Source organism: Carlito syrichta, unplaced genomic scaffold, assembly GCF_000164805.1.
Source record: "Carlito syrichta isolate Samal-C Ts95f unplaced genomic scaffold, Tarsius_syrichta-2.0.1 Scaffold311146, whole genome shotgun sequence".
Taxonomy (NCBI): domain Eukaryota; kingdom Metazoa; phylum Chordata; class Mammalia; order Primates; family Tarsiidae; genus Carlito; species Carlito syrichta.
Genome location: NW_007255242.1, coordinates 502,107 through 514,682, shown reverse-complemented (window position 1 = coordinate 514,682; position 12,576 = coordinate 502,107). Strand labels below are relative to the sequence as shown.

The following is a 12,576-nucleotide window of genomic DNA, read 5'->3' as shown; positions in this document are numbered from 1 at the left end:
GCAGCCAGCGACTGAGGCGAGGGTTGCTGCAAGATGCTGAGAATGCATCTCAAATGGGCGGTCAGAGACTTGTCCTAACTTTTATGGCTATTTTTAAGATACCTCTATCCCTGGCGAGGCTGGGTGGAAGCCTGAGACCTCAGTTTTATTTGACCACATTTATCTCCAGAGGTCACTAAAAGCTAAGAATAAGAAGGGTCAGCGAGTTCCCAACACTATTTGCCAGAAAATCAGAGCAGACTTTGTTTCCCACCATGGAAGCAGTTTTAACTGAAGAGTCGTCTCAGTTTCTCACAATATTTCTCTCAATCACAATCCCTCGTCCTCCTTCTTTTTCTCTCTCCCTCTCTCTCTCTCTATACACACACACGCACACACACACACACACAGACACACACACGGGAACCAAAAAAGACAATTTTTATTTTAGAGGGCAGGCCCCTTGTAGTACTTCCTTACTAGGTAAGGGTTCTAGATTCCATCGGCGTCAGCATGCCAGCTACTGTTGTGAGAGGCTGCGTTTGGTTTCAGTGAATTTTATTTTCTTCGGAGATTATTTCAGTATGCTTTCCCATCGCCTCCTGGGTGACTTGCCAGCATACCTGCCCATACCATGCTGAGTGTTCGGCGGTTTTTGACCAAAAAGGGTATGGTCCCCGTGCCCCACCCGCCCTATTCACCTGATCTCAACCTGAGTGACTTTTTTGGTTTCCCCTGTATAAAAAAGGTCCCTGACGGGCAACATTTTGCCCATGTGGAAGAGATAAAACGGCAGAAGCACTAAAAGGCACCAGAATGGACAAGTTCAAAAACTGTTTTGAGCAGGAAAAAGCATCTCGATAGGTGTGCTATATCAAACAGAGAGTCCTTGGAAGGTGACTGAAGTTTAAACATGTGAGGATAAATACACGATTGTTTACAAATAAATTCTGTGTTTTGGGGGCCCCCCGTATATATGGTATAATACACACACACATGCGTGTACGCGTGCTTAGGTAAGTATCTCAGTTCCTAGCTTAGGAGGACATCAGAACCTCCAGAGAACTGGGTGACCCAGACAAGTCCCCACAGCGTGCAATGCGTAGGACTCACACGAGGTAGACATTTTCGTCAGCAACTCTTAGAAATATAGCCCCCAGAGCACATCTATTGGATGTGCTATGTCTGGATTATATGCTGACCCTCTTCTGTAGACATCGCCTACACTTTAGAGTAGGGAACCTCTTTCAATGTAACCCAACTGTCTTCACACTCACACTGAACTCAGAGCTATCACACCAGTGGAAAGTCCAATCTCCCCCCTGTCCTCTGAAACCCCTGCAGAGATGCCCCATTGCCCTGAAAGACACCCCACACGCCTCAACACGACCATCACGCTCTCCTTGATCTGGCTTTTGTCTCCTTCTAGTCTTCTCTCTCACAGCTTACCCCCTCACTCCAGCCTATCTCCCTAGAAGACAGTGCCCTCCCTGGACCCCATCACCTCTTGACACCCCCCTTACTGCCCCACTGCTCACCACTCTCTTCACCCCAGCTTACCAGGCAGGCCAACATGGCCACATGAATGAGGAGTTTCAACAAAATGATCTCTATGCTGTTCTTGCCCAGTTCCTCCTTCAGGCTTCGTCTCCCTGGAAACTTCCCTGAACACTTAGGTCTGGTTAGGTCCGGTTCCTCCTTCCTCAGGGCTCCTGTTGCCCCTGCAGTTACTCTACTGGAAATTCTTAACTCTATATTTTAACAGCTTGTTAACTTACTTGTCTTCTCCATCTAGACTTCTTGAGGAAGCCACTGAGTTCCGTTGCCTAGTGTACAACCCATGCCAAGCCTACAGTAGGGTCTCAAAAATATTTACATGATGAACCTATAATCCTCAGTGGCACTGAGAGAGAGTAAGGGAGAATGATGGATGTGCCAAGTCACTTCAGCATGATCTTGGGATGATTTATTTTCTGCAAATAAATTTTCTTGGCAGAAACACAGAATCAAAGTGAAATCCCTATGCATGTATCCACCAAAAATTCTGTTATTCAGTGACAGAATTTTTTCTAAAATGCACCACAAACAAGTCACAATTCTATCTACTGGCATGGAAACAAGGGAGAAAAGACTACTCAAGCTTTATAGTTGGCTGAAAAGTCCAATGACTCTGAAGGCAGATACCCAAAAAAACTCAATCTGATCCTCATATACTCATAACACCTGGCATCCTGGGCACTTGTTGCTTTGGTCAAGCATGCCCATTCCTATCATAGCTCCTGGAAGTCATATGGAGCCTGAAACTACAGTTTGTATTAACTGAAGAAGAGTTGGTAGGTTGAGAAAGATTGGATTTGGGCAGACTCGATTGAATAAAAACTTGCCTAAAATTAAACCTACCTTCAACTTTCAATTTGGGGGCCATTAAAGTTTCTTTCTGTTTAAGCCAGATCAAGTCTCTGATCTAGAAAGTATATTTATTAAGTGTTACTGGAAGACTGTTGGTCAGAGGCAAGATCAGAGATTCTTGATGCTCTATGATAGAAAATGCTTCTAGACTAACTAAAGAATCAGGCAGTGTTAGCCTGGCTTCCACACACGACAAGTTACACAAGTGCTGTTTCTATTGTACATGGAGGTGGAGACCTGCACTCTCAGATAGATGTGAGCTTCAGTTCAGGATCTGTCCTGAAAAGCCTCTGTAATCTTAGAGAACTCTTTAGCTTTCTCAGCCTGTTTGTTTTTATGTAGTATGACGAGTTGAAATGAGATGATCTCTTCCAGTTATAAAAATGATTTTGTAATTCTCACTTCTCAGTGCCTGTTTGTTGAGTGCAAATCTGTTGAGTGACTTCATGGACCCTACAAGAGCAGACCTAGATGCTACTGGAAAAGGCCTTGAGCTGGTCCAGACCCTCTATACTGTGGAACTGTGTCATTTGGATCTGCAGATCAAACTCCATCACCATGGACAGACCGTGTAGCATGGCAGCCATGCAGCAGGGCCCCAGGAAGCACAAATTCTAATAGCAAATCTGCCCGCAACACAACTTTTTCACAAGAGTCTATTTGTAGACCCGATGTGAAAAAGTCTGAAGCATCTAGATGGATATAAATCAATATCTATGAACAAATTTATTCATCCATTCTTGGGCGATCCCTGATTTTTCATCTTTTTTTTGATTAGGTAGAGTTGAACACGGAAGTTATTGTTTCTGGGACCAGAATATCTTTCTATTGAAACCAGAAATTGGTAACAGTGTTCAACTCAAGTCACCTGGCTTTGGAAGACCAATTAGTTTTCTCTTGTTTGTGGTCTCAGACTATGAATCTGATCTTAAGCATCCGTCTTGCAAATGACTGACCTTGGGCACTAAGGGGTCTCCCGTGGGAAAGCACAACAGACGTGCCCAAGGTCATCACTGCTGCAAGCACAATGGAAAACACCTGTTCTTCCATGGAGGCCTCAGCAGTTCTTACATCAGACATTACCGAGATAGTCCTAGAAAGCCCTACATGGGTCCTACAACACTTTTTAATAGGTTTTTGTTGTAATTGTCCTGTTTTTATTATATATATAAATATATACTAGATATCATCATTGATCCAAGTATTTTGGGGAGGGCTATCATTTAATCATGGTACACAAAAGTTAAATAAATTATTCCCCTCTGCTCTTTTACTCTTTATTTGCCCTTCTTGGGTAAATCGTGGAGAGTCTTATGTTTCTTGGCTTCAGTGATTCCTGTGGTGATGGCCTTCGATCATGACTCTAAGCTGGACCTCTCAGAATTCCAGCTGAGTGTGTCCTAAGAGTTAGGTGGAATGGCCTCTTGGATTTCCTAGCATCATTTTAAATGCAACATGACTGAGATCAGATCCATTCTGTGTGGCACAACATCGGATTGTCCTAGCATCTTCCCGATTCCTGCCAATAGAACTACAATGTCCCAGCCCTCCGGCATCAGTACCACCTTGAAAATATTCTCATCTTAGCCTCTCTCTTGTGTCTGTCATCACCAGCCTTTCAACATATGACACGAAGCGGCTCATCTCGTCCCTTCTCCTTAAGTCCTTGTACCGCCCTGGTCTTTGTCCAGCACGACTCGTGTCTAAACAACGCAGCAGCACAACTGCACTTCCCGAGTCATCCCAACTCTTGTTCATCTTCCTCTCTGAGCCCTACACCTACCCTTGATCCTGTCATTCCCGGACACCAAAAAGGCCATTCCCTTCCTGTCACGTCACATCACGATTTCAGAACTTTTCATTTTGTACTTCCTCCTATCTATTCAAATTAAACAACACTGTGGTTTATGCTATCCCAGGAGTTGCTACACACAGTGTATTTCCTTTAGCGTTCTCCCCCAAGTGCTCTCCTGGCTCACTGCATCACCTCGCCCCAAGTGTTTATCCACTACTCCACCCCATCCCCACCCCCATGGCTTGCCTGCACTGATTCCCCATCGAGAACGCCCTTCCTTTCTGTCCTCCAACTCCCGGCAGCCCCTCCAGGAGGCCTGCCCTTTCTATTCTCACCCCCCGCGGTCTCCCTCTCCTCTGGACACCCATGATATTCATGGTACTTACCATGTGTGATCCCTGAATAACCTGCTATTTCCTATCTGTTCTGCTTGTGTTCTTCCCAACCAGATCATAAACCCCCTGATGGTGAGAATAAGACTATACAGTCCTTGCATGCCTCATAGTGCCTGGCAAAAGATACTCAATACGTAGTTGTTGGTTCACTGAGATTGACTTATCACGACAGAGGGAGAGAACAGGAGGCAGAGAGAAAGGAGAGTAGCATAGAGCCATGCATTGCTTAATAACAGGGATACATACGTTCTGATAAATGTGACATTAGGTGATGTCTCCATGATGTGAACTTCACAACGTGTACTACACACCAAGGCTTTATGGGACAGCTTACTTATTGCTCACGGGCTACAGACCTGTACAGCGTGTTACTCTATCCATTGCTATAGGCAACTGCAACACAATGGGAAGCATTTGTGCATATAAACAAAGAAAAGGTAGAGTCAAAATTGGGTATGATCACCTCACAGGACCAGAATCAGATATGTGGTCCACTGTTGCCCAAAACGTCATTCTACAGCGCATGACTGTAATTCTGGGTCTTGCAGATAATTATTCGGATCTCTTGTTCCTGGTCCTCCGCTGCCCCCCTTGTGAAGGCTACTTTACCTGCAGAACTGAACCTCCTGGTCGAACTGGGAGTTTTCTGGCTGCGTTCCCTCCATCAGCTGGCTGACGTTGAAGAAGGAGAGGGTGTGGTTGACAAAGCCATGGAGAGTCCCATTGTGACTGTAGGAGTACTGGTACACCAGGCGGGGAATAAAGTCAGAGGTGATGGCAATGACAAAAGCCTGAGGGACAAAGCACAAGCGCCGAAGAGGAGTCAGGACGGATGCTGTCTGGACGGCGCAGGGCCTACTGCTGAGGGGACTGTCCACGCCGGGCTGTCGATCAGAGGCCTGCCCCCAGGGACACAGAGGCTCATGCAGCGTGCTCAGGTCTCGGCCTGAGCTCTCGCAGCTGACGCACCTGGCCTTTCCATCTATGACATGCACGAGTCAACCCACCAGACAGTGGCTGTCCAGAGCGTGACTCACAACCGTAGCAGCAAAGGACACTGAGCCAGTTTGGACTGTCTGATGCTGGAAGAATGAATCCACTTCTGTGACATTTGAATTGGCATTAGTTGTTGGGCAACACAAAACAGAATGCCTGTGTTCCTGGGAAACTCATCTGTAGCATCTAGGTTATCTTCAACTACATGCAATGGGCAAGGATGTGGCATGGCCACATAACCTGCCCCCTGAGTGACAACAGTAAGCCGGGAAGAGCAAGACTGTGATTCCACAGTTCTCTCAATGCGGCCGTTATCGCTTAACACTTTTTAGCACATTGGGTCACGGCAATTTTTCTTTTATTCATTTTATTTAAGAAGAGTGAGACACAGAGGGGAACAGAGTAGGCCTTGCTAGCTGACGCCACACATACCCAGCACGGCGTCTGGCATATCTATGTGCTCTATAAATGTCTACCGAGCCAACCAAACCACAAGTGAGTGATTGCGTGTTTGAATATGGAGGTACTTTCTGCAAAGAAAATCTTAAATCTTTTTGGCAGGTGTTTACACAGTATCCTGCACCAACAATTAAAGCCCTTTACAAAAATGTAGTGTAGGTATTATTTTCTAAATGTATATATGATTGTGAATGGCCATGACCATATTTGAGGATAAATAACATGCTGATAATAGTAGCTAGAACTTACTGGGCACTTGTTATATGTGCTTTCATCATGCCATTTAATTTCCAAAATTATCCTATTCAGTGGGTACTATTATTATCTCTCATTTTATAGATAAAGAGGCCAGGGAAGCAAAATTTCATGTCGTTCTGTTCTGCAGATGGAAAGTGATTAATACTCAGGGTCTTTCTTCCAGCAGACTCAATTTCAAAGTAGCCACTGATCTGTTTTCCGAGTTGTACTTTATTTCTATGCCTTAAGGTATACACATCCTACACCAAAACCTTCAAAACGCAGTAGGCTGATTTTCTCTACCTCTCCCCTCAGCCCTCCAGACACTTAATGTGTCCTTACTAGGAAATCAGGACAGAGCCGAATCATTATTTTTCTCCCTAGGAAAAACGGCCCCTGGCTTTGTTGGTGTGCACCAAGCTGGCTGATGCTTTCTGGGGAGGTGGGACAGGAGGCCCTGCCTGGCCACCGTCCTCACAGAATGCAGCAGAAATGGAGCTGGCTCAGTCCTAGCAGGATTTCCTCTGCAACGTGGACATGTCTGGCACGGCACTTCAGGAGGTCACGACAGGTGGGAGCCCTCTTCTTCCATGTCCCATCTTAACCTACGCAGTGCCAGAGTCCCTGGGGATAATTAAGACGTTGCGCTGACAACTTGGAGGGACCGTAATTAGGGATTGCAACTTGGGCGACCCTCCAGGTATTGTTTGACTCGGGAGCAGGATAAGAAAGGAAAGAGATGAATAGATACACAGAATTCTTTCCTCATTATTCTTGGCTCTGAGGCAAGATCTGCTGTTGACTCTTAAGGCCAAGGCATGCAAGCTGGTGGATAATTACCCTTCTTTATCTTAATGAAATTAAAAATAAACCTGCACAGCTCTGGCGACAGCATGATGAGAGGCCAGGCGTGTGCGCACCATTAACCTGCATGCAGCCTCCAAGGACACCCTGAACGGGAAGGCCTGGGAGGTAGCAAGCACTGATTTCCTGCCTGGGAGACCCCAGCTCCTCTGGAAGGCCTTCCCACAAAGCCAGGGCCGTGAACATAAGCACTTACGTTGCTGATAACAGAGAACTTGCCGATTCCAGAGAGAATGTCAAACCAGATTCCTGGAAGACAGAAAGGAGAGTGTCTGGCTCACTCCCACCCTCAGCCCGTGATGACGACACTGCAGCCCAAGGTGACGTTTGGCAGGTGACCTACAAGGGGAGTTTTGCCAGGTCCCCCAGGATTGGATTCGTCTGGAAGGACTTAGGTGCCCTCCTGTCTGGAACCTCAGGAAACAAGTGGAGTTGGATAACACAGCCCCCGAAACCCCCACCCACACTGCACCCAAGGATACGAAAATGAGGAAGCCCAAGGGGTGAAGAAGCAATGGCTCTCCCAGGCCTCTTCATTCACTGTGACAGCGGCCGGGGGGACAGAGCAGCGGGAGGGAGACGGACCTGCCATGGCCACCAAAGGGGGACATACCGATGTCTTTTGTTCTCACAGCATCTGGCCTTCTCAGCTCAGTGACAAACTTCTTGGCATCCAGCCGCACTTCAATGACATTGTTGAGGAGAGCAAACACGGGCGCCAGGGGAAAGGAGGCCACAAAGAGGGTGACGAAGCCAAACTGGATGACTGGGGGAGAGAACAGCGTGAGAGCCTTCACCGGGAGCCGGCAGGACTTCCACGTTCCCCCTTGCCGCCACAGCCCCGTGTCCTTTCTTCCCTCCCCTGGCCTCCTTCCCACGTGGGTATTTCGCAGCCTCCCTTTCCTCCTGCACCTCACACAGAGGCGTTTCTTTCTTGGCACCTGCAGGCCTGCTGATCAGCACCATCACTTGGGAGCAAAGCTATGGGTTGGGTGCAGTGGTGGGATCTGAGACAAGGAAAAATCTGGACTGTCCCCACCAGCCATGATCCCCAGTCACTAATCCGATCCATCTAACGCGGAGCTGGGAAAACTTGCTCAGTAAAGGGCCAGCTAGTAAATATTTTGGGCTCTACAGGCCATATGGTCTTGTCACAGCGACTCAACACTGCCATTGTGGAGTGAACGCAGCCGTAGGCGTCACGTAAACAAAGAGGCTTGGCTGTGTTCCGATAAAACTTTATTTACAAGAGCAGTCAACAAAGCAGGCTGGATTTGGCCCGCAGGCCATAGTTTGTCAGCCTTTGATGTAACTTCCAAAACTACCTCCCAGATGTGGCATCCTCTGCCCATGTCTATGGTCACCACCTTTGTCTAGAAAGTTTGCTCATCCGCCACACGTGACATTGAGAGCTGACTGAACGTCAGGCCCTGTGCCAGGGATTGAAAAGGCCAAAGGTCTGGTCCGCCTTCAGGGAGTTGGGTTTGGGGTGGGAGAGATGAATGTACACAAAGATGTGCAAGAAGGGTTTGTGCGTGCCAAGAGAATGAAGAACATGCAAGGACAGAGGAGGCCCATCTGAGGCCGGGTCTGAGGGAGTCTTCTGGTACAACACCTGAGCACAGCCTTGAATGACAGGCCTGCAGTTTCCGGGAAGGCCGAAGCCAAGGGAACTTCCAGGCCGCAGACAGCTGGGAGGAGTCGGGTCCCACCTGGCCCACTGTAAGTGTCACAACTAGGTTTCTTGTCACCAGCCTCCCAGGCCGCTGGTGTCTGACCAGCACGAGCCCCTGTCTCCTACCCGCTGGCTCCCTCTGTCCACTGAATATAACCCATACTCACTTGTCAGGCCCAAGGCCCTTTCTAATCTGCTCCCAAGCCCTCTCCACCTCCATCGCCCCCACAATGGTCACGCTCCTCCCTGCCTTCTGGCCCTCTGAACTTCTCGCTCACCCGATTTTTCCCTGACACAATAAGTCCTTCTGTACCCAAACACCCACTCTGCAGCTGGCAAACTCCTATGCATCCTTAAGAACACACAAAGGCCACCTCCCTGGTGAAGCCCATTCTCCTCCTCCTCCGAACCCTACCACCTTGACCAGGCCTCTTTGGCAGGCAGCATCGTGTGTTGCCGAGATGGGCCTGATCCCACATCTGTAGCTCCCCCTAGGAAGGCAAGAGCTCTGTCCACTCCAGAGGCTCAGGACCTATGAGGGGAGACTCCCCCGAAAGCAGAATTAGCTTTTGGAGGGCGGGCCCCCTGTAGTACAGGCTTTCCCCACGAGGTGAGGTCACTTTGAAGGTGACTGAAGTTCTGACATGTAAGAATAAATACAAAATTTTTTTATAAATAAATTCTGGGTTTTGGGGGGGTGGCTCCCCCTTGTATTTGTTGATGGAAACACAGTCCTGAGTCCCAGGAAAGTCACAGTCTCATAGAACTTCCCTACGTACCAAGGGCAAGTAATTAAACCTCTCTGTACCTTGGTTATATCAACTGTAAATTAAGGATAATCATAATGTCCAACGAATTCCCACAGCAGTAAATGACATTACTGTTACATACAGAATGCAGATAGAACAATGTCTGACATGTAATAACTGTTCAATAAATGCCACCTATTATGTGTAATTGTATTCTTATTGAAGTAAATATCAACGCGTGTGGATGGCTACAATGCATACTGTATACATATATTCTAAACAGATGCAAATGTAAGGTCTAAACACTCTCATTAAGGAAGAAGAGTCAGGAGACCCAACTTCTAGACCTGGATGTGTTTCTAACCAGTCTCATGGCTTTGGCCAAGCCTCTCTGTTTCAGTGGGCATCAGTGTTCTCGTTACTAATTGAAGGGACTAATTAAATTCCCTACAGATCTAACCTGCTACGATTCTATGATTCTCATTCTCTTAGACAAGCTTCAAGATTCTAGGATATTCAAATAAAAAATGAAAAACCAGGACCCTAACTGAAAAAACATTATATTTTTACAGAGGGATAAACCCACCACAAATAGAAGTTTCAAGAAAGAAAGCAGGCAGAACTTTCCCAGCCCGACTGATTTTGATTTGGCAGTTTGCTCGGCCTCCAGTTGCGGGTCACTGCTCTTACTGATACAACCCTGATCACTGCCATCGTCCTTGATGCCTGCTGGGTTCTCAGCAGACCCTAGGAGACTGGCAGGTGCCAGTAGGTAGCAAGACACTTGCACCGGAAGGCACAGATTTGCCAGGGTCAGGTCCTCGGAATGACCACCTGGCTAGCTGGTTGGTCGATGGAGACTGAGGGGTGGTAAAGAAATCTTCAAAAACAAGCTCTGGTAGCCAGTTCAAAATGCAGAGTCTATCACATCTTTTAAATGAGGCTTTGCTGAGGAATTTACTTTGGAGTCCGGGGTGGGTTAAGGGCAGGGGGGTGAGGGGAAATTGAATTAACAAGGAAAGCAAAACAGATGTTAGACTAGTTTTCTAAAACCTGTAAAACGTATGTCTGTACTTGTGTGTGTGTGTGTGTGTGTGTGTGTGTGTATGGATGTATCTTTCTTTATGGAGTTCTAAGTTGGTTTTCTTGATTCTGATGAGCTCAGTTCAACAGGGCAAATGTTCTTATCATACGTGACTTCCTCCAGCAGAACTGTGCAAACTCTCAAAGCCTCAGCAAGGGCTTGGCAAGGAGACCGATGGGGAGGGAGACGGGCAGTTTACTTCTGAGTGACTGCAAATATCTACAGCATGCTCCCACCACATTTGTGTAAGCGCTACTCAGAAATTCTACATCCCGCCAGGATTACAGGGAAAATGGGACTCCATGGGCTCTTCTCTCTCTCTCTCTTTTTTTTTTGAGTTGGAGTCTCACTCTGTGACCCAGACTGGGCGCTCCTGGCCACCGCTGCCTCGACCTGCTGGGCTCAGGAGATCCTTCCGCCTCAGCCTTCCAAGTAGCTGAAACTACAGGCACGCGCTACCACGCCCGACTCATTTTGATTTTTTGTAGAGATGAGGTCTCGCCAAGTTGCCCAGGCGGGTCTCAAACCCACGGGCTCAGGCAATCCACTCACCTCAGTCTCCCAAAGCGCGGGATTACAGGCTAAGCCACCACCGGCAGACATGAATACTGCCCCTCGACCCGCCTGGTGGTTTGCCTGTTTACCTTCACAAACGCTCCAGACACAGGCTCTCTGTTGTGGGTCTTCTGTCAACACAAACATCTTTCAGTGCCGGCCTGATACTCTCTAATAGCTGCTGATAATTATCTGAACTATCCCTAGCAAGCATCTCCTCTCCTTCCCCTTGCTTTGGAAGCTTCTGAGTTCGGCACTGGACAAGCTCAAGAGCGTGGGCTCAGCAGAGGCTGGGGACGCAGGACCTGAAGTGACAGACTCCTGTCACCTCCTCTGGCACTACTCCAGGGTATTCTGGGTCAAAAAAGGCCCTCTCTGCAGATGTCCCATTGCTGCAGGTGTTGCACCTTGCACTGGGTACCCTGAGCGTTGCCAGCTTTGAATTCAAACAGGCAGAAACTAATAGGAAAGTTTATCTCAGGGAGAAAGCAATACAAAACTCTAACCTTCTAGAATGCAAGTTCCAAATCCCCCAAGAGTTGCTCCTTCCAGTCGAAAGTCAAATGCTCTATCAGATGGGCGTCCTTCTGGGTTCACTTCAGAGGACACGACGATACCAGCCCTCATGAGTACTAAGATCTGTTTCTAAAAACAGCAAGCCCCCACTAGGATAAGAGCAACACCGGAAATCCTCAGCACACTGCATAATAGAAGCCAGCTTGGCCTGACCAGTCACAGATTAAACCTGGCCAAGCCAATTAGGGAGGAATCCATCAGTTGATTTTCAATCAGAGCTTTACCAAGCCTGCTGCAAAGTGCTCCAGAAACGCTGAGTTGGAAGCCCAAAGACTGGAAATCGTCCTAGGTACAAACCCCACTGGTTTTCTTTTCTCGCACTCCAACAGCCAAGGGACCTTCTAGAATAACCACCAACCACACACTGCCTGGTGCTGGAGACAATTAAATCATGAGCGATTTCCCAGGCTTAAGTTAAAATAACAAGAGGGAGTGGGTTAAACTAAACAAGACAGCATCCAGCGAGGACATTTCAGGACACTCTGCCTAAGGAAGACAAATAGCATATTAGGCAAAGTAGAATGGAGTGGCCAGGATCTTGGTGAAACGGTTCTGATTTTTTGCTCATTTCCTTAAAATTCTTCAGTGAAAACATCTGCCCTCTCAAAGTGTGACAGTAAGTTTAGACCCTTGGCCTGGCATCCAAGGCCTCTTATGATCTGACCCTAATTTATTTTTCCACACTCATTTCCTCCCTGCCCACATTTTTGTGCTCAGGGCAAGTATTTTGTTAGTATGTTGGAGACCAATTCTGTCTGCGTTGCAACCATTCCAAAACGCTTTTTTTTTTTTTTTTTTTTTTT

General features: G+C 47.4%; 1 protein-coding gene across 1 annotated transcript in view; it reads right to left on the bottom strand.

Annotated features, from left to right (window-relative positions):
- ANO2 (anoctamin 2) overlaps positions 1–12,576 on the bottom strand; it is a 374,120-nt gene that overhangs the window by 10,457 nt on the left and 351,087 nt on the right. Inside the window, exons 21-23 of the mRNA XM_021717811.1 lie at positions 7,748–7,900; positions 7,331–7,383; positions 5,188–5,369 (exon numbers count right to left, since the gene is read on the bottom strand). Coding sequence (XP_021573486.1) covers positions 5,188–5,369; positions 7,331–7,383; positions 7,748–7,900 — 388 coding nt within the window. The remainder of the gene's footprint in view (positions 1–5,187; positions 5,370–7,330; positions 7,384–7,747; positions 7,901–12,576) is intronic.